We start from the raw sequence: 27,642 nt of genomic DNA, 5'->3' as shown, positions 1-27,642 counted from the left end.
GGGACTTGATAGAGGTGTTTAAGATTTTAAAAGGGACAGACAGAGTAAATGTGGATAGGCTTTTTCAATTAAGAGTGGGGGAGATTCAAACTAGAGGGCATGGTTTAAGATTGAAGGGGGAAAATTATAAGGGGAACATGAGGGGAAATTTTTTTTGCAAAGGGTGGTAGGAATGTGGAATGAGCTTCCCCTGGCCCCTCGGTCCCCCCTTCCCCCTATCCCCCTGGCCCCCCTGGCCCCTCGGTCCCCCCTTCCCCCTATCCCCCTGGCCCCCCTGGCCCCCCTGTCCCCCTCCCCTCTGTCCCTCCTCCCCCCGGTCCCTCCTCCCCCCGGTCCCTCTTCCCCCCGGTCCCTCCTCCCCCCGGTCCATCCTCCCCCCGGCCCCTCCTCCCCCCGGCCCCTCCTCCCCCCGGCCCCTCTGTCCCCCCTTCCCACTATCCCCCTGGCCCCCCTGTCCCCCTGTCCCCCCTATCCACTTCCCCTCTGTCCCCCCTCCCCCCTGGCCACCCTCCCCCCTGGCCCCCCTGTCCCCCCTCCCCTCTGTCCCCTCTTTATGTCTTCAGCTTTCTTTGTATGTACCAGCTTTCAACGAGAACAAAGAGGAACACTGACAGCAAATCTGGAAAACAGAATCTTTATTTCATCAAGTAACAGATAAGCAAAGTAATAAAGAATAACTTTTATGAACAAGGTACAAGCTGACACCATTTGATTTTACTTTAGAGCTCGTGCTTTGTGCACCAATTTTTTAGCCATTCAGTAGCTTTGTCCATAGGACATATTGGAGTGTACAAACTATCTTGCACAGACTGCAAGCCTCAGAGCCTTGGATTTTAATGGAGTGAGTGCCCAATATAGGCCGGTGCATCAAGTTGGTGTCACTGAATTTCTCAATATATTAACCTGAATGTTCATTGAGGTAATCCAAGTCATATGTGTATGTAAAGATTATCACAATCTTTCAGTAAGTTACTTCGGTTTGGGAAATGAAATAAATTTCATAAATATCTTAAGTAAATTTAAAACAATTAAAATGGCAGATTTTGGAAACCTAAAATCTGAAAAAAAAGATTAGATTGGGCAGCATCAGAAGAAACATTTAATGTTTCAGGTGGAAGATAATTAATCAGAAAATTCTTTATTTTCCACAGAACAACAGAACAACAAATTCAAGTCAAATTATTTCTTCTTATCACCCATATATTAAAAAACTACAAAGCTTTCAAAGTTTTCCACACCCTTTCTGACATTACATCTTGGTTCATTGTTGGATAGAAGCCTTTAAGTAAATGTCTGTCTCTGTAAACAGATGTAATCAGAGAGCTTGAGTGAGAACCAAGATTAAATGTGCTCCATGATCAACATCACTCAACAGTCCCAAAAGCATCAATATGCTTTATTGGAGTTACTCTATACAGCCTATAACAAAACTTGCTTTGATGTGAACAATTGTGCATATTTGGATAATAAGCAAGATCATTTTAAAATTAGAATACAGTGGTGCTTTAAACCCCACAAAAATCTATAACTTAAAAAATGTTTGCTTACATCCTGTAATACATTTCCAATTTATTTCTAATTTCTAATATAACAAAGAAAACTGCAATCAAAAGCTGGTCGGGTACTTTTCATATAATGGAAATGAAATGCATAATTGAGTTTATCAACCAACATAGTTAAATGATAGCAAATCACGATGTGAAGGTTGCAAGGTGGCAAGCTTGGGATGATTTTCCAAAAGCATCTTCAAAAGAAAACACATTTTTCCTAAACCAGCAAGAAGGCCCATGGAGAAGCAGCTGTCAGAAATGCTGGGACAGTTCTCAATCAAAACGATTTTTTTTACATACCCACAGTAGTTTGTAGAAGGCACTTCTATGGAAACATTCCTAGCATTTCTTCTGATAGCACATTATGCTTAACATTGAGAATTTCAGCTCAAAGAACTGTTTGGTTGGAGTCAAATCTGGTGTGTATGAAATAAACAATATTGGACTTGTTGGTCTTCTGTGAATAAGAGAATAGAGATCAGGTGACAAATCAACTGTTTTTTTCACATGGCAGGTGCTTATGCCTAAGTCGCTTGATATAATCCTTCTGTCGCTGTAAAGAAATCCTCCAAAATACTCTGCAAATATTCAAATGTGGGTCGGTCTTCTGGAACATTTTTCCAGCAGTTCAACATGATATCATAGAGTTCATTTGGGCAGTTGTCAGGGCGGGGCATTCGATAGCCATGCTCTAAACTACGGATTACTTCTGGATTGCTCATCCCTGCAGAACACAAAAGGACAACCAATAAATGGTGGGCATAGTAATTGTTCTATTATTTCATGTGAAGAAAAGCTGAGAGAGGTAATAAATGACATGAAGACCATATACATCTAGAGACGGATTTTGTGTTATTATTACCTGGGTGTTATAAAAGCAACAGAGAGGAAACAAGTAGCGTCTTTTTGTGAGCTTTTACAGGGCAAAGCAAGCATATTTTCCATACATGAGAATAAATGTCATTGCTGTGGTGGGCTGAGGCCTATTTAGCATTATCTTAACCTGGACTCACCCGCTTAGGTCAAGGTTACTTGAAGATCAGCAGCTGGTCCCTTGCTGAGCCAAAGAAGCTTTCGGTGCAATGCTAAAGGGTCAAGGGTTGCAGAGCTTTTTGTGAAGGGAAGGGATACCAGAGCATGAGAGGGCAACCATGCCAAGCTGCTCGAGGTTTCCAATCTCATAACCTCTGAATTTCAGGATAATCTTCTCTCCAGATTTGAGCTAACTGAAATGTTAGCAATGTGGAAGTCAGAGTTCATATTGTTAAAGTCTTCGGTCAAATCTTGTGTGAATCTTGAAACTACTTTACTGATTGAAAATTATTCAGGGTTTTAATGAGACAAATAGGTACAAAGAGGGGTATTAGCATGGAAAAATTATATATTTTGAAAACAATGCAAGGAGAGGGTAGGAGACAATTCTTTTCAAAAATACATTTCCTCTCTAAACCAATGGTAAAATAATCCACATGAGATTCTTTTTTTTTAAACTTTATTTAAGATTTTATAACATGAATAACATATAGGATTACATTTAAAAAATTAAGAATAAAATAATAAAATTACAAGACAGTATCAGTAATCTAAATAAACTATACCCTCCCCAATAATTATTACACATTAATAACCCAACTCAAATTAGTTCAACCCCCCTTTCCCCCCCAAAATAAAGAGTGAAGAATTAATAAAGTTAATAATATATGTGAGAAAAAAAACCCACTTACAAAAAAAAAACATAACCGATTAAAATACTAACAAAAAGAAAAGTAATTAATACTAAGATATCAGACTTAAAAAACATATTTAAGTCAAACTTAAATGCATATATTTAACAAATGGAGTTAAGATGAAACATATATTTAACTCAAACTTAATATAAAAAATTAGTAAAGTTAGTAACATTATCTATCAAAAATTCTTAAACAATAATCAATTCTTTAAAAAAAATTGTAGCATGAAAAAAAAGATGAAAAAAAACCTCTCTATAGAGATAAACCTTCACCAAATATCAACTAACTTCACATCTGTCATCATATTAGTCACATAAACCACCATCTTAAAACAAAATTCAAACCTCATTAAGCATTGTACAATTCAATTTTAGTACTCTTCCACCATTTTTCCCTTTTACTCTTGAATAGTTATTCAATAAAAGCTCCAATACCACATTTAAATATCCCCAATCATTATGTTAAAATTCAGATATCCAAGTAATAAAAACACATCTACAACGAAATCTATATCTTCAACAAATGGACCATAAACCACAAACAAAATTCAAGCCTCATTAAGAATTGTACAATTCAATTTATAACTTTCACCATTATTCCCTTCGTTCTATAACTAAAATAGCAAAATAATATACACCAGAATTACCACTCCTTTCACCTTAAAGTTAAAGAAAAAATAAAAAAAAACTTATCCATCCCATTCACATTTAAATTTCAGATATTCCTTATCTACTGCATAAACTTTACAAAAAAACCACATCAATTTTTAGTTTTTTAAACAATCAAATACTTTCTTATGCTTTTTTTTATATTTAAACAAAAAAAAACCCTTCACTCTTTAATCTAATAATACAAAAAAAAAGGAAAAAAACCGGGTAGGAGGTTAAAAATACCACCTCCCATCTAAACCGCGCAATGCGGTAACTCCCCAAAAAAAATGGGTGTAAGATAACTCACACGTAGCAGATGACTTTCAGGAAATAGTGCCTATCCAGTTCTCTCCCCCAACTCTCACTTCATCTTAAACTAACATCATCATTATTTAATATCCCTTTTTTTTAAAAAAAACATTAGAAGAAAAAAAGGACAACTCTTCTTTTAATCAGCTCCAACTGCCGAGTCACCATTACAACCATTCCTTCTTGGAGCACGGCTCTTTTCTTCCATCTCTTGTCTCTTTAGAGATCACGGCGGACCATGTCTCTGTTGAAACTGAGTAATTGGCAGCTCTTGAGCAAATGCTATAGCTTCCTTTGGAGAATCAAAGAAGTTTGGTTGGTAACCATCTTGAAAAACCTTCAAAACAGCTGGATATCTAAAGGTTGCCTTGTAACCTTTCTTCCATAACAACTCTTTAGCAGGATTGAATTCCCGTCGTTGGAACATAACTTCTTGACTCAAATCCGCATAGAAGAAAATTTGATTATTTTGAATCATCAAGGGTGATTTTCTCTGTTGTGCATTTCTAATAGCCACTCGTAAAATTATTTCTCTGTCGTAATAATTCAAGCAACGAACCAAAACAGGTCTTGGACTTTGACCTGAAATAGGTCTTCTACGCAAGGCTCTGTGAGCACGTTCCAGTATTATACCTTCCAGGAAATGTTCTTGACCCAGCACCTGCAGATCCCATTCAGTAAAAAATTTTCTTGGGTCTGGTCCCTCCATACCTTCCGGCAAACCAATAATCTTTATATTGTTCCGTCTGGATTGGTTTTCCAAATAATCAATCTTTTTCACCAAATTTTTATTTTGAGTTTGTAAGTCTTCGACCATTTTGGTCACATCAAAAACTTGATCCCGTATTTCGTCTATATCTTCTTCACACGAATTAAATTTATCTCTCACTTCAAGCTTAAAAGCTCCAAACTCAGCCATCTGTTGAGAATGTATTTTCACCAGAGTATTAAACCTAGTACCAAGTTCAGTCATAATCTTGGATAATCCCTGCATTGTATAAGATAATTTAGATTCAAGATTCACAAAAATCTTTTCAATTGGAAGAGATTTTGGCTCAACAGTTTCCTGCTTCTTCTGCATAACCAAAGGATCTTCTGTTCCTTCCTTCATTCTGGTTGCCTTCCTTGTAGTCTGACTGCATGTGGAAACCCCAGCCACAGCCTCTCCAGCAGTGACTGGAGGACGTTGGCCGGGGTTTTCCCCAGTCCATAATATATTAAGTTCTCCCAGTACATCAAGTTGTATAGGTTCTTGTATCTCAAGAGGTACAGTTTGCAGCGCCACCTCTATAGTTGACAAATGCCTTTGAGTAACTCTTTGATCTAAAGGCTGTTTGGCGCCCTCTTTAGGGGGCTCTACCGATGTAACATAGAGCTCTACATCCGAACACTGTACCTCTCTCCTGGGATAAATTTCACGCTGAGTCTGTAATGGAGGATTAAAACCATGTACTCAGGTGCTTTTTGCTTATGTGGAACTGACGACACTGGGTCCACACGCAGGTCACCTAACTTTCAGAACTAGCAGATGTAATTAAACTCAGCCATGGGGACTTATCTGAAGATACACTTTGAAATGGAATTCCACCGTGAGGCCCAGGGAAAGCAGCTGTCAAATACGACACTCTGAAATTGACGTATTGGTCACAACCTGTCTTGCTCAAGAAGTTTTAATGAGTCCTTGTATCTACGAGATAAACCAGGATATCATAGCATCCTGCTCCATAATAATTAATCTTCTAAATTGTAGAATAGTATGCTCAGCTTTGATTTTGACTGACAAATGTTAGAGGGAGTGGGTGTATGATTAATTGTTTTTGGGGTATAAAAGTCTGTGGTCCTGCTGCTGAAGTTTTAGACTCTCCGAGGGGTGGGAACACCCCTTGTCAAGAAGGAAGAACAGCCAGAGTCCGAGCAACGTCCCGGTCGGGGGAGGTGGAGAAGCTGCTACCAGCGCCCTGACAACCTACTACAAGTGTGCAGTTGTTGCCTCGCTTCGGCAGTTGGGACCAGTCCAAGCGTTGATAAGTATAGTTGGGAAGGGCTTGCATATTGTAGTGTGAAATCAGCTTTTGAATTAGTAATAAACATTTGTATAAACTGAACTGCTCTCGGTGTGTGTGTCTATTTTCTTTCGGTAGCTAAAACACTGTGACCAATCTAAAATGAACAAAATGAGAGGTATAAGTTTACCCAAGACAATTGGCGCTGCGAGCAGGGTTGGTCTCAAGATGTTTCGCCGAAAGAAAGAGGTGAGCCCTGAGCAGTTCTTGATTCCTGGATGGACTTCCAAAGACGATGGGTTTGGCATGTTGGCCAATACCCTGTCTTTGTTGGGACCACCCATTAGTTGGGATGAGAAGTTAGACTCATCAAGTGCACCTCTGGGAGAGCGGGTTGCCACTCTCCTTCGAGAAAGTAAATTTCCTGATAAAAAGGGAATGCTGACGAATGGTTTTTGGTTGCTGGCCACAGCATTACGCCACTCCGTTCAGCGTGAAGCAGAATTAATTCAAAGAGAAGTAGAATCTCAGTGCAAAATAAAGCAATTAGAGGAGGAGCTAGAAGTCCTGCGACAATGCTGTTCCATGATGAGCGAGATTGTTCGTACCAGTCAGGACAGAGCCAAAGAATGGGAAGATAAGCATGTCCAAATGATTTGCCGTAATATTAAACTCCGGCAGCAGCTCTGTGCAGATAAGGAAAGGCATGGAGTAGAACCCGATCCATATCGTATTCATGCCATGATAAGGAATGGTGACGATCCTGATGTAATTGAGGATTGGGATGGGAATATCTGGAATGACAATGGTAATAATGCAGATACTCCTCAGCATGTGTCTAACATACTACCCTCTCCATCTGCTGTTCATGCCCGCCCTATAAGGCAGCAGATTTCCCAAACAGACAGAAGGGGGGATGATGTAAGGGTAGAGATGGAAGGGATAGATACCCCGGTTTCCCATGTGGACCCAGGGGAAAATACCCAAACCCCTGCTTATGCTCTATGGCCTACTCCCTCTGTTGGATGGCCTCCACCTCCTCCCCTAGACTGGGTGGAGGACCCTGTGAGCCAAAGTGGGAACAGGGGTCGGAAGGAGTCAATGATCCGTGATTTCTCTGTAAAAGAGCTGGCTGCCATTGGAGATCGATTTAGGCAAAAAGCAGGGGAACATCATCCCCAGCTGCTGAGTCCTCCTGGCCCAGCTGTGCTTTCTGCTCCCACTGCTGCTTCTATCGAGCTGGCTTCTCCTGCTCCAGTTACTCATGATGAGGTAAAACAATGGGTTAAACAGGCTCTTAAAGATAACAATAGCATGTGGTCCTGGAAGCCCCCGAACCCTTCTGAAGCCTGAAGGTGTGGGCAGGATTCCCGTGTCTACTCCATCGAGACACGGCGCACACACGGGGATCCGCGGCCCTACATACCGTTAACAATCCACTGGGGTGGGGGTAATGATCGCCAATACTTGGCTTTGGTCGACACCGGTGCAGAGCACTCGGTGATTCCTGGTAATCCAGACCTCTGGACTGGACCGGCCTTTCGAATAGAGGGGTTGGGAGGAGCGGTCACCCTGGCAAAGGAAATAAAAGTCTGTGCCATGGTGGGTGATAGCCCTTCCCCTGTCTGGTTACATGCCTTGGTGGCTGCTACTGACGAGTGTATCCTGGGTATTAATATGTTGGCCGGTATGGCCCTTAATACTAGCCAAGGGGGATTTGAATTTGGAATTCGAACTATTACAAAAAAACTAGTAGTGGGTCAGGCTAAGTGGGATCCTGTGATGGTGCCAGCCCCCATGAAACCAGTGTGCATTCCACAATATCATCTCCCTGGGGGGCAGGAAGAGATTACTGCCACCATCGATGCTCTGCAAGAAGAAGGGGTAGTGAGGCCCGCAACGTCGCCCTTTAATAGCCCTGTTTGGCCGGTCCAGAAGCCGGACGGCTCCTGGAGAATGACAGTTGATTATCGTTTTTTGAACAAACATGCCCCACCACTTGCTTCAGCAGTTCCGGACATTGTCACTCTTATTGAAAACATTGCTACTGGGAACTCAGGAACATGGTATGCTGTCATTGATCTCGCTAAGGCCTTCTTCAGTATTCTTATAGCTGAGGACTCACAGGATCAGTTCGCCTTTACCTGGAAGGGGCGCCAGTATACCTTCACCCACCTTCCAGTATCGCCTTCCCTCTCAATTCACCATTATATTGATGATGTGGCCTCCTGGAGCCTCTGGCAGAAACAAGAGGGTCGCCGAGTCCCACTAGGATTCTGGTCACGTACCATGCCTGAGGCTGCCACTCGTTATTCTGTTTTTGAACAACAGTTACTAGCCTGTTACTGGGCCCTGCTAGAGACTGAAAGAATGACAGGTGATGCAGATGTTCAATTGCGACCTGCACTTCCTATAATGAATTGGGTCCTGGCTAATGATGCTAATCTAAAGATCCGGCGGGCTCAGCAGTCTTCTATTGTTAAATGGAAGTGGTATATTCAGAGTCGTGCGACCAGAGGGCCTGAAGGGGTGGGCCGCATACACGAACAGGTGGCTTACCATCCTAGGTCAGGAACTCAGTTATCGGAGGAGGGGGATGGTGGCTCCAGTCAGTATGCTGAGTTGAAGGCAGTCACTTTACCACTAGATCCCCATGATCACCCTCTTCGCCTGTTTACTGATTCCTGGGCTTTGGCTAATGGACTTGTGGTATGGATGCCTGATTTGCAAAAGAACAACTGGATGATACATGACCGCCCAGTATGGGGCAAAGAGTTGTGGCAGCTGTTGTGGGATGCTTCCCACCATCGTGAGATAACCGTTTATCACGTTGATGCCCATACCAATATGGCGACTAACATGGCTCAACATAATGCAGTAGCAGATCAGCTTGCCACTATCAGCTGTGCTGATACCGTCCCCCTGGCTCGATGGGCACATGAACAGAGTGGTCATTTGGGAGAGAAGGGATCAGCTATGTGGTCCCGTACACATGCTTTATCCATCCATAAGGATGATGTCCGCATGGTCATATGTACATGCCCAGAATGTCAGCTTGTGAAGTTCCATACCGTTCCACCTGGTCCGCATGGCCGAATAAAACGGGGTGCTCACTCAGCTGCGATCTGGCAAATTGATTACATAGGCCCCATGCTAGACTGCATGGGTAAATATTACGTCCTAGTAATGGTTGACACCTTTTCGGGCCTGGTTTTTACTTTTCCCACCAAGACGGCTGACCAAGCTAGCACTATCCAAGGACAAAACCATTTGATTTATCGTTATGATGTTCCAGAGGAGATTCACTCTGATAATGGCTCGCACTTCTCCGGGAAAGCAATCTGTGATTGGGCAAATGACAACGGTATTTTATGGGTCCACCATATTCCTTATTACCCGCAGGCTGCCGGGTTAGTTGAACAAATGAACGGCTTACTGAAGGAACAAATTCATTTGTTATCATCACTGGGGACCCTGAAGGGGTGGTGCCATGTGCTGCAGCAGGCAGTCGACAATTTGAATCATCGCCCTTTAAAAGGAGGTACACCTTTCCACCGACTTCTTCACGCTCCTGAATTACAGCCTATTCCAGAGGAAAAACAGTCAATGCCCCCCATCCCCGAACTAGAGAATGTTGGACAAAAGGTATGGGTGGCACCACCAGGTAGTGGCCCTCCTGTAAAAGGGGAAATAGTGTCACCTGCCCAGGGTAACACTCGGTGGGTAGCTATTGAGGGACAGGATGATTTAGTCTGTTTAAACACTGAACGCTTATGGTATCGTGAGTGATATGTGTCAGGCTTCTTTGTTCCAGGTTCTCCATTTTACACTCCTGGTGATCTGGCTTAACAGCTGCTTTGATGCCAGCAATTGGATTTGTAATGTCGAGGACGTTCCAAGGGAGTTCCCAGTGGGAAACACGGTCCGATGCATTACACCAAGGAAGTCCTCGGTCACCAGCCTCAAGTGCAGCTTATATAAATATGTTATTGTTCAGCATGTTTCAAAATCTGTTCGTGAGCTCCAGTATCTGGGTATTGTGGCCAACAAGGATAATTTGAGCCTTGGTTGGAATCCTTTCTCATGGCTAACTGCTACATTTGGGGGAGTGGGCCACACTATCTTCCGTTGGTTGCTCGCGTCATTGCTTATCTTTGTAATTGTTGTTTTGATTTCTCTTTTTTCGCTCCCTCTGTACTCAAATACTGGTTAGGCCTCGCAAATGACAGATTGTGACCAAGGGGTGGAATGTAATGGAGGATTAAAACCATGTACTCAGGTGCTTTTTGCTTATGTGGAACTGACGACACTGGGTCCACACGCAGGTCACCTAACTTTCAGAACTAGCAGATGTAATTAAACTCAGCCATGGGGACTTATCTGAAGATACACTTTGAAATGGAATTCCACCGTGAGGCCCAGGGAAAGCAGCTGTCAAATACGACACTCTGAAATTGACGTATTGGTCACAACCTGTCTTGCTCAAGAAGTTTTAATGAGTCCTTGTATCTACGAGATAAACCAGGATATCATAGCATCCTGCTCCATAATAATTAATCTTCTAAATTGTAGAATAGTATGCTCAGCTTTGATTTTGACTGACAAATGTTAGAGGGAGTGGGTGTATGATTAATTGTTTTTGGGGTATAAAAGTCTGTGGTCCTGCTGCTGAAGTTTTAGACTCTCCGAGGGGTGGGAACACCCCTTGTCAAGAAGGAAGAACAGCCAGAGTCCGAGCAACGTCCCGGTCGGGGGAGGTGGAGAAGCTGCTACCAGCGCCCTGACAACCTACTACAAGTGTGCAGTTGTTGCCTCGCTTCGGCAGTTGGGACCAGTCCAAGCGTTGATAAGTATAGTTGGGAAGGGCTTGCATATTGTAGTGTGAAATCAGCTTTTGAATTAGTAATAAACATTTGTATAAACTGAACTGCTCTCGGTGTGTGTGTCTATTTTCTTTCGGTAGCTAAAACACTGTGACCAATCTAAAATGAACAAAATGAGAGGTATAAGTTTACCCAAGACAGAGTCCCAGTGTCTTTCCTGTAGGTAGGCTCCAAAACTTGAACTTTTGGAAAATGTAGTTTTTGATGATCTGTTGTCGTTTTTTTTTTTGCTCTTTTTCACCAATTGTACCATCATAAGTTAAATTAACAGCACTGAAATTATCTAAACTTTTAAAGAATTTTAACGGGCATTTCTAGACAAAACAATAAGATAGAGTCAGGAGAGGACTGGAAGGCACGTCTGATCTTTACGCCATCTTGCCACACCCCCCATCCACATGAGATTATAATGAATGAATAAAGGCTGCAGGAAATATCCTCAGAAATGGGACAAATGGAGAAGTAATAAGCATGATGTGTTGAAAATGCAGTAGGTATCCAGTACTTCAAGTACTATTCATTCAGCATTCCACATTTCGGAGAAAGCCAGTTTATCCGGAAGATACCATCCAGTTACCCACTTTGCCCCATGACCTGAGGAATCAAGGTGTTCTTGGGTGAAGGGTGTTTCATGTTCGGTTGAAACTAACAAGACACTAGAACATTGTGTCACTTATTTAAAGGGCCTTGTTAAAGGTAGTATGGAACTGGCCTGAGTAGAATATTTCTACTGCATGAAATTATTCTACAAACTGTGTAGTACAATATGCATTTCCACACTACCTGGATATGGTACTCTGCCATATGTTACAATTTCTGTTAGAAGTACACCAAAGGACCAGACATCAGATTTGATCGTGAATGTGCCATAATTAACAGCCTCTGGTGCTGTCCATTTGATAGGGAACTTGGCACCTGCATAGAAAATGAAAAAGAAACAATGTTTTTCCTTCAAATTTTCCCCCTTGAAGTTATTAACTTGTTAATTACTCATATATGTTGTCTAGTGCCAGATGACTATGTCACTGGCTGACCCAAAGCTTGTCATCATCCAAATATCATAGTGCCGTGCTGGGAGTAAGGGTCATTCGATGTCAATGAGTTTGCTCGATGCAATTCTAGGTCATTTGTGCAATGATTGCCAAATCCCAATCTAGAATTATTGATCGTTTGCTTATAGTAAATACCTGTAAATAGATAAACAAATAACAAAAATCTTCTCTTTAAAATGGTGCCTTTTCCTTTGATTTGAAGTTTATGCATTTTCCTAAGGCTATATAGGAAACTCACACAGAGACAATCCATTAAAGCACTTGAAGGTTTTTTTTTTTCAAAAACAGCCGACATTTCTCAAATCAGTACTTTTCTGTGATCACCTAAAATAGAATGATCAACACTGGACAATTTAGGGCCTAAATCCAGAGGCAGATAATGCCATTGGCCATTTTGAGCCATTAATGGCTATTAAGGAGTTATAGATTCAGCTATGTATTGGCAAAGGAAAGTGGACACAACTTTTCCCCACAGAGTATAGGCCCTTAGATGGTCAGTCTGAGAGAATAAGTTGCAGGGTTATGGAGGAAAATGGGGAATGAGCTGAGGGATTGCTCTGTTGAGATCCAAAGGGCTGAATGGATTCCTTCTGTGCCATCATTGTTCATAGGAAAATAATGAAAATGGCTTCTCCTGGTTTGTGGCAGGGTGAAGATCATGTTCATTGTCCCCATAGAGAGATGGAATCCACACAATGATGCTGGAAATATCCCCTTAACCATTGGGAGGAAGAAGTAGAGGACCTCAGGAAAGCAGATTGAAGGAAGTTGTCATTGCAATCAGATTTGTTCCCTTTATTGAAGACATATGCGATTAAAGAATCTCCTTTCCTTGGATGAAAAAAAAGTTGCAAGTCTGGGCCACTGATAGGTTACAGATGGACCAGCATCAAAATGAAACAACTTGGTCATCCTTCCTTAATAAAACGGGGCTGTAGAGCTAGGGGTTCTCTGAAATAGAAAGAATGTTAAGTGGCATTCAATTTACGCAAAGTCAGAAACACTTACCTCATCGAGGGTGTGTCACTCATTAACAAAGACGTACCTTCACATGCTGTATATTCATGGTCTATAATTCTAGCAAGACCAAAGTCTGCAATTTTGCAGGCCAATGTTTCTGATACCAATATGTTGGCAGCTCGCAGATCTCTGTGGATGTATTTTTTCTGTTCAATATATGCCATTCCCTCTGCAATCTGAAAATGCACATTCAGCAAATAAAATTTGCCAGTAAATGATTATTTAAATAATTTGCTCTCAATACTTTTCATGACCTGCTAGAGTTGGTAATATGTAGTTGATCCATTTCTCTGAGTCAGACACACTCTACTCCAATTTCACACACTAGTGAGACTAGAACTATGCCAGTATGTTGAACACAATTTATATTCCAATTGTGTCAAAGTGAGAGAACTCCTTCACAGAGAAATCTAATAAAAATGTGATTCCCACACCATTCCTGCTGCATTTGTGTGAGAAGGTATTAATTTTTTTTCTCCAAAATTTTCTGCACAAATTTGGCAAATGTTCACGCATTCTTGTTGTGCATGCTTATCTGAAGTTCTGCAAAATTCAAGCACTTGTTCAGTCTCACAGCCAGGATCCTCCTTCAGCTTTTGCCAGAGATATTCATACAAGCTGACTTTACTGATCAATCTTACAGCCTCCCACAGAGCCTCAGTGTTCCTGACCACCTTACCAACTGCAATTAATAATTAAGAGCTTCATTAATAATAATTTCAGTATGTCATACATAGCCCTTTTAAGGGCAACTAGTTTCCTTTAACTCAGGCAAGCTACTTCCTTTTCACACAATGATTTCAAAAGAGCTGTTTCTCATTTCAACTTCATCCATTCCTATGCCTCTGGAGGGTATGTCTAGAGAGAAAGCGAGCAAATGCTAATTGAAATTTATAGTAAATCCTATTGAGATTATATGGTTATCCCAATGTCCAGATAAGCAAATTAGTTGCACATGGAATCATTAGTCCCAGGATGTGGCTTTGAATTCTTTTCATTGCAAGAGGAAAGTGCCTTGCTTCTCTTCAGCACACTTGTGAAGCTAATGAATCAAATAATAATGTATTACAGGTGTGACCAGAATCAGGGGCACATGGAGCCTGTGGGAAAGTGAATCCTTAAGCTTTGGTAATGACTGCTGGAGTACACAAAAAAGGAGGAAAAAGTGCAGAAGGCTGGAGTTAAGAGAAACACAGCATATGGACCAATGGTTCTGTCAGAATACAGAGATATTGAAGGGAAAAGTTATAGATGGATGAAGATCTGAGTGAAAAATGAACAAAAGCAAGGCAGTGTTTTGATGGATTGGGTGTGAAGTTAAGAGTCTTCCAGTGAGAGTTGAATTTTCTGCCCAGGGTACAAGCAACCAGTTCAGTCTGAGCCAAGGACTGTTACTCATGTTAGACTGAAGTCACTTTGCACTGGCGTGAACTACTTTTTTCTTGCCAAGGGGGATTTCAGGGCCATCAAAATCAGATTAATGAATTTCATCACTGTGAAAATGTGGAGCATAGGCATACTATGCTTTTTAATGCCATAAAAAGTTTTTTTTTGTTGTTCCTTAATGTCACTGTGGCTTTTTCTGACAGAGCCCTCAAAAATGTGACTGTTTTAAACTTCTTTCTGTGGATTTGCTGCAAATATCACATTTACCAGTTAAATCAAACTATTTGTAGTAATTCATCCCGGAACATAAAATCTCAGCCTGAGAACAGGGGTTTTCTGTTTTCACAGCAAGCAATTTATTGACTACAGCTGAGTTACATATTTTGAACTATCAGCAAAGAGAAGTCTCCCACTCCACACAACAAAGGCAAATTACTCCAATCGAAAATGGACAGATGTCTGCAATATTTCACTTCCACAACACGGGACAACTTAAAAATTAATCTGCCTATTACACAGTGGAAAAAAGAGGCAGTGAATTCATTTCCTCTGCTGATCTCAAAGCTGATAAGAGGGTAAAGTGAAGCAACAAAAACAATCTCTGATAGGCCACATATCTTCCGAAATTTGCATCTTCTCTTGCTGAGAACATGTATCTAATTTTAGCAACGTTACTAACTTCAAAGGTTAACTCTTTCTTTTGTACAGATAGTTTGCATGTTAATTTTCACAACAAGATTGAAATGAATCAATTATGTATTTTGGTAGACTAAGGTAAAGCTGAGGAAATGTTTTTCATTAAGATTTCACAACCTGATTTAACCGATTTATCAGCATCTGCCTTGCACTGAGCCTTCACCATCTGAGATCAGTCACAGCTAGAACAGATCATTGATATAAACTGTCTCTCAACCCATCCCACCACCCCCAGAAACTGACACAGCTGTAACTCATTTCATGATGCTATATTAAATGTGTTTGTGCTATAGGAAAGCATTTTCTCAAATTGCAGAGTTATGCCTGCAGAGAATGATTCTAAATGTCACTTGAAATGTCTTATCACAGATTACACCTGTGAAGCACAAGAATAGTCATGAAAGAAAATCAGGCCAGGAGACGTTCCTCTTCCTAACAAAAAAAAAACAAAAAGAACCCATTAAAATATTCCCTTCTCATTGTTATATTATTAGTATTTTGTTGTGAAAGCTATTTACCCATCAAGCTAGATGGGCTTCACCATAACACTTGCACTTCATACTCTACAGTCTGCTCCCATTCACATTAAGTTGCATTTATTTTGCACTTCATGGGATATTACACCGCACAATGCAATACAAGACCAAAATTGCTTTTGCCACGGTTACTTCACACTTATTTTATGCCACCAGATTAATCAATAACAAAGTAAACTGGTAAATCTTCCCTGACAATGATATAAACAGGACTAGAGTTTACACAGCACTTGGCCACATGGAAAAGTCAACTTTCATTCAACTTGTCACCACTTGACATTTCCATGTGAAAATTCATTCCATTTTTCTCAATAACTAAGTTTTTAATGAACTGACAAATCTCAACAAACTGAAAATTAACAACCGTGTCTGCACAGGTGCTGTCTTCTTTGCACTTATTTCAGAATTCCAACAAATGAGGCATTGTGCTTTTTGATTTTAATTTATTATTTTCAAGAATAATTTTACTCAAGAGGTACATTTGCCTGTCAGAAATAATCAAAGCAAGTTTATCTCCATGTATCAAACACAGCACTCAACCAATCACTTCCACATGTAGTTCCCACTTCTGCCAAGCTTCAGAGTATCACAGCTTGTCAGATGAACCAACCTCCTCCACTGATGAGCCAGTGGAAATAAAAATAAACAATTATGGATGCTGGAAATCAGAAACAAAGGTTAAAAAAACACTCAGCAGATCAGACAGAGCCTGTGGAGAGAGACGTGAAATATTGACTCTGTTTCCCTCAGGCCAAGATGTAGCAATTCTGTCCAACAAGGGCTTCTATCCCTGGCCCTATCCCTGACATCAAAGACTTTATAAAATCTTTCCTCTACAAGACCATTATAGAATATACAAGACTCCCACTGATGCATCTGTTGCAGCTTATATTTATTCCATCTTTATCAAAAGCCTGTACTGCTCTCAGAGATGATCATTACAGGCAGGAAATTAATAATTTTGTAAAGAAGCATGTCTGTTGTGCAAGAAATACAATAAAAAAACATGCATAAAAGACTGCAGTTTATTTTAAATATCTGCAAAAATTTATGGCAGTGACCTCCACAAAGATTCTTGACAATTATACACTGCATCAGAATCCAAAGGAAATTGCAGGAATTCTTCTGTCAGTTATTTTCACCCCAGCTGAGGGTCAGTGGAAGCACTATTTGTCTGGGATTTGTGTTAACAATGTAAATAGTGTTGCCATTTCGGAGAATACCAAGTAGGAATGAAAAGCTGTAATTTTCATTCATCCTTTTTTTTTAAAACATTGATGTGAGAAGTACATTTTTAGCAGGGCACTGGGAAAGAACTGGGCACTGAGTGCACCACAGAGACAATGAGCTGGATGGTCTCATCCTGTGAAATATTATTCTATGATTTTAACCAAGCTGTTCTCCCATCACATGGTTTCCTTCACTTCAACAAAAGTTTACTATATGGCACACTGAAATGCCAACAAAATCTTTCAGTTCCCTGTACAGACTGAGGCAGTCACTTCACTGGAGGATCATTCAGAGTGAATGGTAGGAAGCAAGAAAAGAAATTTAAAGTAGAAAATAATCCCTGAAAACCAACCTGAGCTGACATGTCAATTAATTTCATTAGCTTTATCTTGAATCCTTCATCAGTCTTTAGAAAATCCAGCAAACTACCTGCAGGAGAATAGATTGAATGGTTAAATCACATCAAGCCCATTTACCACTGATGTGAAAAGAAGGGGAACACATTCCACATGCTGGACCTTATTTTGTCAATGCACAAAGTGTAGAGTGCCAGTTTTATTAGTTTAAAAATATTACATGGTAATCATCTGCAAAAAAAACTGGAAGCACGATCATTACCTTTTGCCATAAATTCAGTCACTATATATATGGGTTCCTTTGTCACAACTGCATGCAGCTGCACCAGCTTGTCATGTCGAAGTGCCTTCATTAGATTGGCTTCTTGCAGGAAAGCCTGTGGAGACATGCTGCCTTCCTTCAGCATTTTAATGGCGACCTTGGTTTTGTTCTTATAGTAACCTGCATAAATGAATAAAAAATAGTGCTGATCATCAAATCTCTTATTGTAAAACTCTTTATTTCTATCTGCAAAGGGTTTTCATTTTCTCATTTAAATATTACACAAATGCAGGTCATGCCAAAATAATACACGACTTTTGTGGCTGAGTTGTAGCAGTACATGATCACCCCTTGATCCCAGTCTCAATACAGTCTTCACCAGATGGCGCGTTTACAATCCATGCAAAAGGGGCCCAAGCAAAATAACTGTGCAGTCCCAATAAGTTCCAACTTGTTGGAAGCCCAGAACTTATACTTGTTCATAAAGAACAAATTAGCAAATGTTTAGAAAAACATCAGATTGATGAAATGTGCATGACTTGTAAAAAGCGAGAAGTTTAGAGAGCACAGCGTACGTTAACAAATCTCGTTAGTGCCAATACTGACCTGGTTCTACACCACATTTCAGAACTGAAAGCTAATGCAATAGGATACTTTGGGGTTTGATACAAAATGACAAAGACTATATGGCACACAACAGGCCACTGAACTCCTCTCACTCTATCTCCACTTCCGCAGATTTCCAACAATGCTTCATTTCCTTGTCACTCAAAATCACCTGGCTTCTTTCTGAAAGTATCAATTCAACAGAACCTTTCCTGATAGTAGCATGGTCCCTAATTTAGCAATAACTGAAAATCAAAAGAAATGTGATGTTGAAAGTCATAAATAAAAAGCAGACAATACATGAAGACATTCAGCAGTCAGGCAGTGTCTGTGGAAAGAGAAACAGAGTTCATGTTTCAGGAAGAAGGCTCTGATTTGAAATACTAATGACATTTCTTTTTATTGATGGTGCTTAACATTAGAGAAGGATGTGAGTTCAGGTCTGAGGCTATGGAAATGTTTGAGTTTGGCGAAGAGAAAGGAGAGTTAGCTGAATAAGTGACTTCAATCCTGGTAACAAGTTGTCCGGGAATCTATTTACTCTAATAGTGGTAAGGGTAGAAGTGGAAAAGATGGGGTTAAAAAGGCTGATGTCATTTTAAAAGATGCCACAAGGTTTACTTTGGAAAGGGAAACTACTTTGGTAGACAAGAGCAGGGCCTTATGCTAGACAAGCAAATTCTCACAATGAATGGTCTTTCGTGTGTCCCTTGAAAGAATGAATATGAGAAACGTATCATGGGGATCAGCCAGGGTGACAAAGGAATGGTTTTAATAGTAACTAGGTCAACAGAAGTGGAGGCAAATCACTGTTAAAGTAGTCCAGTCGTGAAGCTGAAAACAAACGACATATACCCCATCTCATTAGAAAAGTTACTGATATCATTAGCTAGGTTATTATTTCTGTTCAACCATTTGATTAATGTTTATACACATAAGTGTTCAAAAGAAGATCTTCTGCCCAACATTTTAAGAAAAGTCATGCCCTGTTTATTGCTTAAGCTTGGTTTACCCACAGACAAACAGATTAGATTAGCAGGGATCATGATAAAGGTGAAATTAACAAAATAGATAAAAAAAGATTCAAATCTTTGGGCTCAGTGTACTTTCTGATGTCATTTCAAACCTACATTTGGAAATCCAGCAGTTGCTGCCTGGTAAACATTTTATTCTTACTGTCACCACCGATCTCAACAAAGTTTGTATTGCATCCTGCCATTAAAAGTGCCAGCCAGTAGTCCACCTACTTCATTTAATGGAAATATTTGTATCAACTACCACACAGACAAGCTGAATACTGGTAATTAGGCCAAGCCACCACAAATGATATATCAGTCATCCTTTATTTGCAATAGAGCTGTGGGTTTTGAGCTCTTGAATTTACAGGTCAACATTTTTAAAAAAAGACTTACCACACTGCTAAACACAGGAAATAATATCAGTCAGACATAAAATGAACCTATGAGGAGATTGATGTCAAAAATGTTCAAAGTTATTGCAGCACAAGTGATTGTTTAGTGCTCTTTCTCCTCTCAGTTGTTAACTTGCTGATTATGATGTTTGACTTGCATGAAAGCAATCGACAGTACTCTCATCTGCAACCAGCTAATGCATCTCATTAAACCTATCATCTGTGTGCATAGCATTCCTAAGCTCATGTTGCAGACTCTCATTTGTTGGGGCAGCTAGATTTGGCAATCAGTTCTTCTTATTCTCTACCTTAGCTACTACATTTGGCCATCATTCTAATATCTCTGTATGGTTCCTGTTATGATGGGGTCTAAAGGAAAGGCCAAAAAGGCCATTTACATTGGGCAAAGCAAGGCAGCTGTGATGGGCATTTTTGAAGAGAACAACCCACAGTCAATGGCTCCCCAATAAGTAAATCCTAGATTTAGATGGGGGTCCCATAAAGCCAGGACAAGCAGAGTGACATATGTTCTTGCCAGTTGCTCTGAGACTCCCTTACATGGAATTCAATGACAGAGCGTGAACATCCTGGGATTCACAGACCTGTGTCCGATGGGAATGGGGATTTGAACTAGGATTCCCAACCTGGAAATCAGGAAGACAACCTTACATATACTGATTTCAATCATTTCTTGGTTTCTTAGCTCCCAACACCTCATCTGCCTTCTGTAACCAGCCCAGGTGAGTGTGGATAAGTGGATGAGTCCAGCTTGATTTTGCCCATTTTCCCCCAGGGCTCCGTCAACCTATTTGCCTCTTCTGTTTTTATGTACCAATTAAAATTATAAATCTTATGAGTTTTGATGGACAAAACATTTTAGGTATTCATTATCCTTTATTAAAAATGTAGTTTTAGTATATCTAAACCAATAATGGGTTGCACTCTTTGTAGACTGACTTGCAGAAAGGAGAAAATGAAAATCTTAATAAAGTAAGCCCATGTAAGCATAAACTCCATATCTTTCTTTGGCTTGGCTTCGCGGACGAAGATTTATGGAGGGGGTAAATGTCCACGTCAGCTGCAGGCTCGTTTGTGGCTGACAAGTCCGATGCGGGACACACACACACACACACACACACACACACACACACACACACACACACACACACACACACACACACACACACACACACACACACACACGTCTGACGATGTACCAACAGTGATGTTGAACCATACAGAGATATTAGAATGATGGCCAAATGTATGTCTAAAGATATGAATTTTAAAACATCTGAAAGGAGACAGTAGCTCCTGAAGTCATTAGCTAACTAACTAACAAGCACAAAACAAACAAACTCTAAAGTATCCATTAAATGACAAGACAAAAATTGCTCCAACACCAAGTTATCAAAGGGATGGAATAACATTTGCTCTGGCTATCTTAATTAGATCAGCCATGAAGCATCACAATATTACCAACACAATAACTTCCTTCAGTCTTTCTATTAACATCACATTAAGATGAACTCCAATAATGAGCTGGTTTATTCCACTGGTTACTTAAGACTACTGGATTATTTAAAAAGACTAGCAAAACCAAAGGGTTTATTAAAATAGAAAATTAATATTGCATAGTTTTTTTTGAGTGATTTTAACACTAATTGTGTAAGCCTAAGTCTTCAGGAAGCAGAAACTACCCAGTGAGGTAGGATCCAGAGGCAAAGTTATCATCAGACCAAGGATGTATTTATTTATATACAAGCATAAAGTAGGTAGCTTCACATTAATGTTGAAGTGACCCCCAAGGATAAGTAAAATGTTTGAGCAAGCAAGAAGTAACATATTAATTTTATCAAAAGCAGTCAATTTAAATAAATTGAACAGACTTGAGGCCAGACTATATATCAGTGAATCTTACAAGACTATGAGCAGCAGAGAGGATCACTGGGATTTCCTTTCCCCCTCCCCCATTCAATCAAAGGGATTTGCCAGGATCATTGACTGAAGAGGGTTTGCAGAATCAGTGAGGACCCCCAACACCCTGCACACAAAAGACTTTCAGCTACTCCTGTCAGGAAAGAGATACAGGAGTATCAGAGCAGGAAAAACCAGGTTGAGAAACAGCTTCTTACCACAAGCAGTGAGACTGATGAATGACTGAAGAACAACTGATGAACTACTCATACAAACTACGAATGGTGCCAAGGGGGGCATGGTCCCCTCATGCGAGGTGCTGTGCTCCTATATGCTCATGGCCATCACTTGCTGTAACACCGGCCCCACCTGTGTCACTAGCATCTGTCAAGCATTACCAGCGTCCAACTTGATGCACACTCGTAACTCTCCACAAAATAATAACAGTGCTTTTCGCTGCTACAGAGGGACAGAGGAGGTTTATGTCCGCTCAGCATTTAAGCCACCACCAGCACCCCACCTCCCACCCTGAACGAGTTTTCGACTGTTGGGCTATGCCCCACCCGGTTACCCTAATGCCCTCCTCTAATACTCATTCTGGCACCAACCCTGGTACAAACCCGCTGTGATTCAACTATTTATTTTAATATTGTATACAAGTACTGAACATATGTATCATTTGTCTGTATATGTTATGTTTGTATGTGTTTTTGCAGTTTGTTGCACCAAGGACCAGAGAACATTGTTTTATCTGGCTGAATACGAAATAAACTTGAATTTGAATAACTGCAGTTTGTGGGAGTTTATGTATAAGATTGTTCCAGTTTTACACATCTTCAAAAAATGTTTCTGTTTAACATCAATTCTTCTCAAAGCAATTGAACTGGTTTGTGAATCAGACACATTCCAAGATAAACAAAGGTATTTCAATGACCTCGGAATTATTACCTGAGTTGGAGTAGCTGTGCAAAAGAGAAAATGCAGATGTTTGTGAAGATCTGGACTGGGAAAACCATCACCCTTAAGGTGGAACCAAGTGACACCCTTGAAAATATGAAGGCCAAACTCTAGGACAAGGAGGGGATCCCTCTGGACCAGCAATGCCTGATCTTTTCTGGGAATAGCTGGAGGATGGCCATATCCAGCTGACTACAACATCCAGAAATAGTCCACTCTGCACCTGGAACTGCATCTGAGCGGTGATGCCCTGAACACAACTGTCAAGAGTCCTTGCTCAGAAGTACAACTGTGACAAGATGATCCGTCACAAATGCTATGCCCACCTGCCTCCTTGTGCATCCAACTACCATAAAACCAAATGTGGCCACACAAATAACCTGTGCCCCAATAAGAAGCTGAAGTAAATGTCATGAGGTCCAAATGCCCATGATAGACTTTCATTTCCAATAAAAGCCCATGGCATTGGAAAAAAAAGGTACTGAAGCACAAAGCTCAGGATCCTTGAGGCTAAAGAACCAGTGAAGGATGGAAGTGTTTCACTTCATAAGATTCTGGAACCAATAATAGTGCAAGAAAGAACACCCATTGCAACATGTTTTTTTACAGAATCAAGTGAGTCTTAATCATAGTGGAAGGGGTAAATAGTGAATGACAAATGACTTTAAAAAAATAAAATGGAGAGTGCAAGTCAGCAATTAATGAAATTTACGTAAGTGAATGGATAAAAGAACTACAGAACTGACTTAACATAGGAAGTATAAATAACCAAAGAATATAATGACAGTAGGATTGTAAATGGAATGTGAAAACAAAAGGAAAAGGATGATGTCAAAATGGATGACATATGAAAAATGAAGAGCGCTGTCTGAAATTACAACAGGATCTAGAACAAGGAAAGGTAAATGGAACTTAACTTGGGCAAGTGCAAGGTGTTGCATTGTGTCAAGTTAAATCAGTGCTTACACAATGTATGTAGTCTATCAAAGAACTGAAGAAAGCATTTGGAATGCTTGCCTTCATCATTTAAGGCACTGTGTACAAAGATAGGACATCATGTTACAGCTGTACAGATGTTGGTGAGGCTATACTTGTGTGATTTCTGGGCACCCAGCTATAGGAAGGATGCCACTGAGCTGGAAAGGTGTAGAAAAGATTTACAATCACATCACTGGTACAGGAGGACTTGAGTTAGAAAATGGATAGGCTGGGCTTCTATTCCCTACAGCATTCAAGGCTATCAGGTGGCTTTTTCAAAGGCATAGTCTAGTATTGGGCATTGAGAATAGTTAAGGCTTCAGTCATGGAAATGTGGACCTGGGAGACAATGTTGATCCTGCCAGTGGATTTGGAAGATTTTTTGGATATAGCTTTGGTTCTACCACTCCAGTAAAATACAGTTCCACTGGAACCAGTCAAGCACTCAGGAGCATAGAGGAGGGCAAGAGTCATTACTACCCAGCAGACCACAAGTTTTCTGCTGGATTGAAGATCTTGTTGTTCAAACACTCATTTCCTCAGCCAACCAAATCTTGTGCTGGTTTTCTGAAGAAGATGTTTCCAATGACAGCATACAAGCTGTGATTCCCAACCAATAGATCCACAACAGATCTAATTTCATTACATACTAGTGTCCACCATCGTTGCGTCATTGTCCCAGCATTTCTATCAATCTTTCTCAATGCATTAAAACTCATTTCCAGCAAGCTTTCTCCTAGGACAATAGCAACATTGGATCAGTGGAGTAGGAGCAGTTCTGAAGCACTTCTACCAACTGAATCTGAAAACAGCAGTTTTACACTTGAAATTAGTAGAAGAATTGAATCAATCTTGCTGGATTTCAGTACTCACCCATCCAAACTTCCCCAAATTGCCCAGCTCCCAATTTACTTGTCAACTTCAGGGCTTCTCTTGGAATTTCCCACTCATCTGGCCACCAAGGCTTTTGAGGTGTTACCATTGGGCATGGCTCAATCAGACGTTGGCACAGACCATCTGAATTTTCTAAATACATAATGCAAATGATAAACATTTCAGGCTATCTAATTTACAATTAAATTCATTTAATGTTGCTTATACTTACTTGAATAATAATTAACTAATTTTTGTAAATTGGCAAATGTGATTCTGGGAGTGATATAATGACCACCATCATCAAGGAGTCTAATCTTGTAGTGTTTCACTATATCACCGTATTTAGAGTCACAGTCCCTCACAGAGAGTGAAAAGGAACCTAAACAAAAAAGCAATTACAGAGACAGTTAAAGGTTAGAATGTTAGAGGTTGAGAGAGCTAGAACTTGCACCAACATCGCAATTATCACCAGTTTAGGATATCCAGAGCATTTTAACTTCAACAAGTACTTCAGAACTGGAATCACATTGTAATTTTGCACACAGTAAATGCACACAAGTCATCTGAATACTAAGTCAAGTAACTAGAATGTTTTAAACCATCACTTTATCAAATTTAGCTCAATAACTTGAGCGGAGTTGACCGCTTAAATTTATAGTTTCAGCGACATTCTCAAAACCTTAGTTTTCTGACCACTTGTTCCGATCAATTTGGAATAACCTGCAAATTACTCAGTCCCCCATAAAACCTGACCAACTCTAATCCAGGAGGCTTATCATCTCAAGTATCATCAGATTATTTTTTTTAAATAGTATAAAAATACATTCTGTAAATCCTCAATAAAGAAAAATGGCAGGAAAATAAAAAAATTTGCACAAATATTTGCATATCTTTCAGTTTCAAGCATTTAAGCATTTTCTGTTCATATTTCAATTTCTAATCAGTATAATGCCAGTATGCCTGAATTAATGAATGCACTGTCAAACCAAGCCCATCTATAAATTAGTGGAGCAACATCTAATTCTCTTTCTCAGCACTCTCTGTTAGGATGGCATAAGCATCAACTTATCTGGTTTCTGCTGGACTACTTCCCATTCTCCTCTTTCTTCACCAACCCTCTGTCTTCCTTCCTCAAGTTCTCCACCCCCTTCACTCTCCATTCACAGAGCCATCTCCCCTTCCCTTGCTTGCTGGTGGGCCCTCTCTCCCTTATCCACATTTCACCGCCTGCCTGTGGGCTGTGCTCCTCTCCCCAACCCTCCTCCCACCACTATTTTGTTCACACGCCTGCCTATATTTTGTCCATCCCTTGATGAAGGGCTCAAACCTAAATCATTGGTTATGTATTTTTAACTTTGCGATATAAAGGACACCATTTGACCTGCTGAGTTTCTCCAGCTTTGTGTTTTTACTTCAAACACGGTGTCTGCAAACTTTGGTGTTTTACTTTCAAACTCTAATTTTTAGCTGTGTCCTATTAAATCAAAGCTTACTTTATATAAATCTCACATTAATTGTCACCTGCTCATTTGCAAATAAAAGCTTCATAAATGACCAACCTTTATTAGTTTCACTCTCTCGTATCAGAAAAGTTCCCAGTTTATTGCCTGGAGCCAACAATTGCCTCTCAGCGTCTTTCCGGCTTATACCTTTGAAGAACCAACTGAAAGTTTGTAAATAAAAAAAGCATTAGTAGTGATCAATTTGACTTAGTTGATTCATTGCCTATATCTATATTGGAAAATTATGGGTTCAGGTTCCTTGCCAGGATTCACATCTGCAATTTAGACTGAAACTAGTTTGTACTAAGATTTCCAAAGCTAAAAGACCACAACTCTTAGCAGACAATAGGACACTTCATCAAGGTCATGAACAGTGTGATCTTAACATTTGCCTGAAGGCATTTGAAAAGCCATTGCATCAGAGTTCATGGCATAAAAATAAAACCTCATGTTCCAGGATGTAATATATTGGTGGGGATAGAAGTTAACCTGGCTGACAGGAAGAGAAATGAAGCATAAATGAAGCACCAAGATATAACGAATGGTGTGACAAAGCAATAGGTGTGAAAGTGATAACTTTATAAAACATATAAAAGGCTAGGTTGAAAGGCTTTAAAGGGTGAAAAGATAGGTAGGAAAGCAAGTTGTGAAGAAGTGATGTAGGCTGAAAGGGATGTAGGTTAAACAAGGGAGTGAAGGTCTGATGAAAGGAAAATAATTTGGGAAATATGAAACTACCCATTTTGGAAGGAATTATTTTTACAAAGAAGCATATGACTTACACGATGACAGATTGCAGAGGTTTATCATGCAGAGAGATCTAGATACCTTGGTGCACATTTTTTAAAGGGCTAATTTGAAAGTTAGTTCATGATTGGCTGCTGGGGAAATACAGAAGTAGGAGGCTTTACTTACAGTGGACATTGCTCAGACCACTGTGTATTACATTAGTCTCTTTATTTACAGAGGTTACTAATATTTTGAAAGCAGTTCAAAGGTTTACTAGAATACTTGGAATGGAATGGGCAAGTTGTCTCATGAAAATAAACTGGATAGTCTATGCTTGTCTCTGCTGGAGTTAGTAGAGTGAGAAGGGAGAATTGAAACACGGATCGGAATAACTCTTGATAAGATGGGACCGGAGAAGATGCTTACCATTATCCATTGTAGGAGGACCAAGAATGACAGTGCAATCCATTTAAGATCAAGAAGAGGTAATTCCCCCCCAGCTCCACACCACCCACCTGAGGCTCTTGATTCTTTGGGATTCACTTCCTTAAAGGTTAGTGAAAGCAGAGATTTTTTTTTAGATATTGTGAAGGCAGGGGCTGGGGTGATTGTAACCCTGCACGAGCAAGTACAGTGCAGAGGTAGAAAGTGGCCAATGAGATTATTACACAGGTGAAGTTGGGAAGATTTGCAAAATAACCATTCCTTTATCCCTAATTGATGTAGAATGGGGGTCAAAAGTTACCTAGGGTTGATGGAAAAGTAGAGTTCAAGTCAACTATGATCCTTTTAAATAGCTGAGCAGGAACTGAGTGGTCTACACCTGCTTGCAATTTCTATGTTTGTATTAAGAATACGAGTACATTTAGGTACAAGCTTTCTCACAATTCTTCCATTCCAAGAAACCAATTTTCTGCAGTAATAGTCAGAATAGACCCATTCCACGCTTGCTTTATCTAAACACTGGCGGCTCCTAATAGGCTTTTGAACCATGAACATCAGT

The 27,642-nt window shown here is 40.2% G+C and overlaps 1 protein-coding gene and 1 pseudogene across 5 annotated transcripts in view; one reads left to right on the top strand and one right to left on the bottom strand.

Annotated features, from left to right (window-relative positions):
- Positions 1–620: 620 nt before the first annotated feature.
- Positions 621–27,642, bottom strand: part of LOC138736710 (proto-oncogene tyrosine-protein kinase LCK-like) — a 71,818-nt gene continuing 44,796 nt past the window's right edge. For all 5 annotated transcript variants that reach the window (XM_069886634.1, XM_069886635.1, XM_069886636.1 and 2 more), the window contains 8 exons: positions 25,968–26,071; positions 24,638–24,787; positions 24,406–24,558; positions 17,664–17,843; positions 17,398–17,474; positions 13,223–13,373; positions 11,909–12,040; positions 621–2,274 (listed from right to left, as the gene is read on the bottom strand). In XM_069886634.1, coding sequence (XP_069742735.1) covers positions 2,075–2,274; positions 11,909–12,040; positions 13,223–13,373; positions 17,398–17,474; positions 17,664–17,843; positions 24,406–24,558; positions 24,638–24,787; positions 25,968–26,071 — 1,147 coding nt within the window. In that variant the 3' untranslated portion in view covers positions 621–2,074. The remainder of the gene's footprint in view (positions 2,275–11,908; positions 12,041–13,222; positions 13,374–17,397; positions 17,475–17,663; positions 17,844–24,405; positions 24,559–24,637; positions 24,788–25,967; positions 26,072–27,642) is intronic.
- LOC138736711 (ubiquitin-ribosomal protein eL40 fusion protein-like) lies at positions 22,576–22,961 on the top strand (annotated as a pseudogene).

Source organism: Narcine bancroftii, chromosome 6 (assembly GCF_036971445.1).
Source record: "Narcine bancroftii isolate sNarBan1 chromosome 6, sNarBan1.hap1, whole genome shotgun sequence".
NCBI lineage: Eukaryota > Metazoa > Chordata > Chondrichthyes > Torpediniformes > Narcinidae > Narcine > Narcine bancroftii.
The sequence above is the reverse complement of the archived record's forward strand: the minus strand, read 5'-3'. Positions and strand labels throughout refer to the sequence as shown.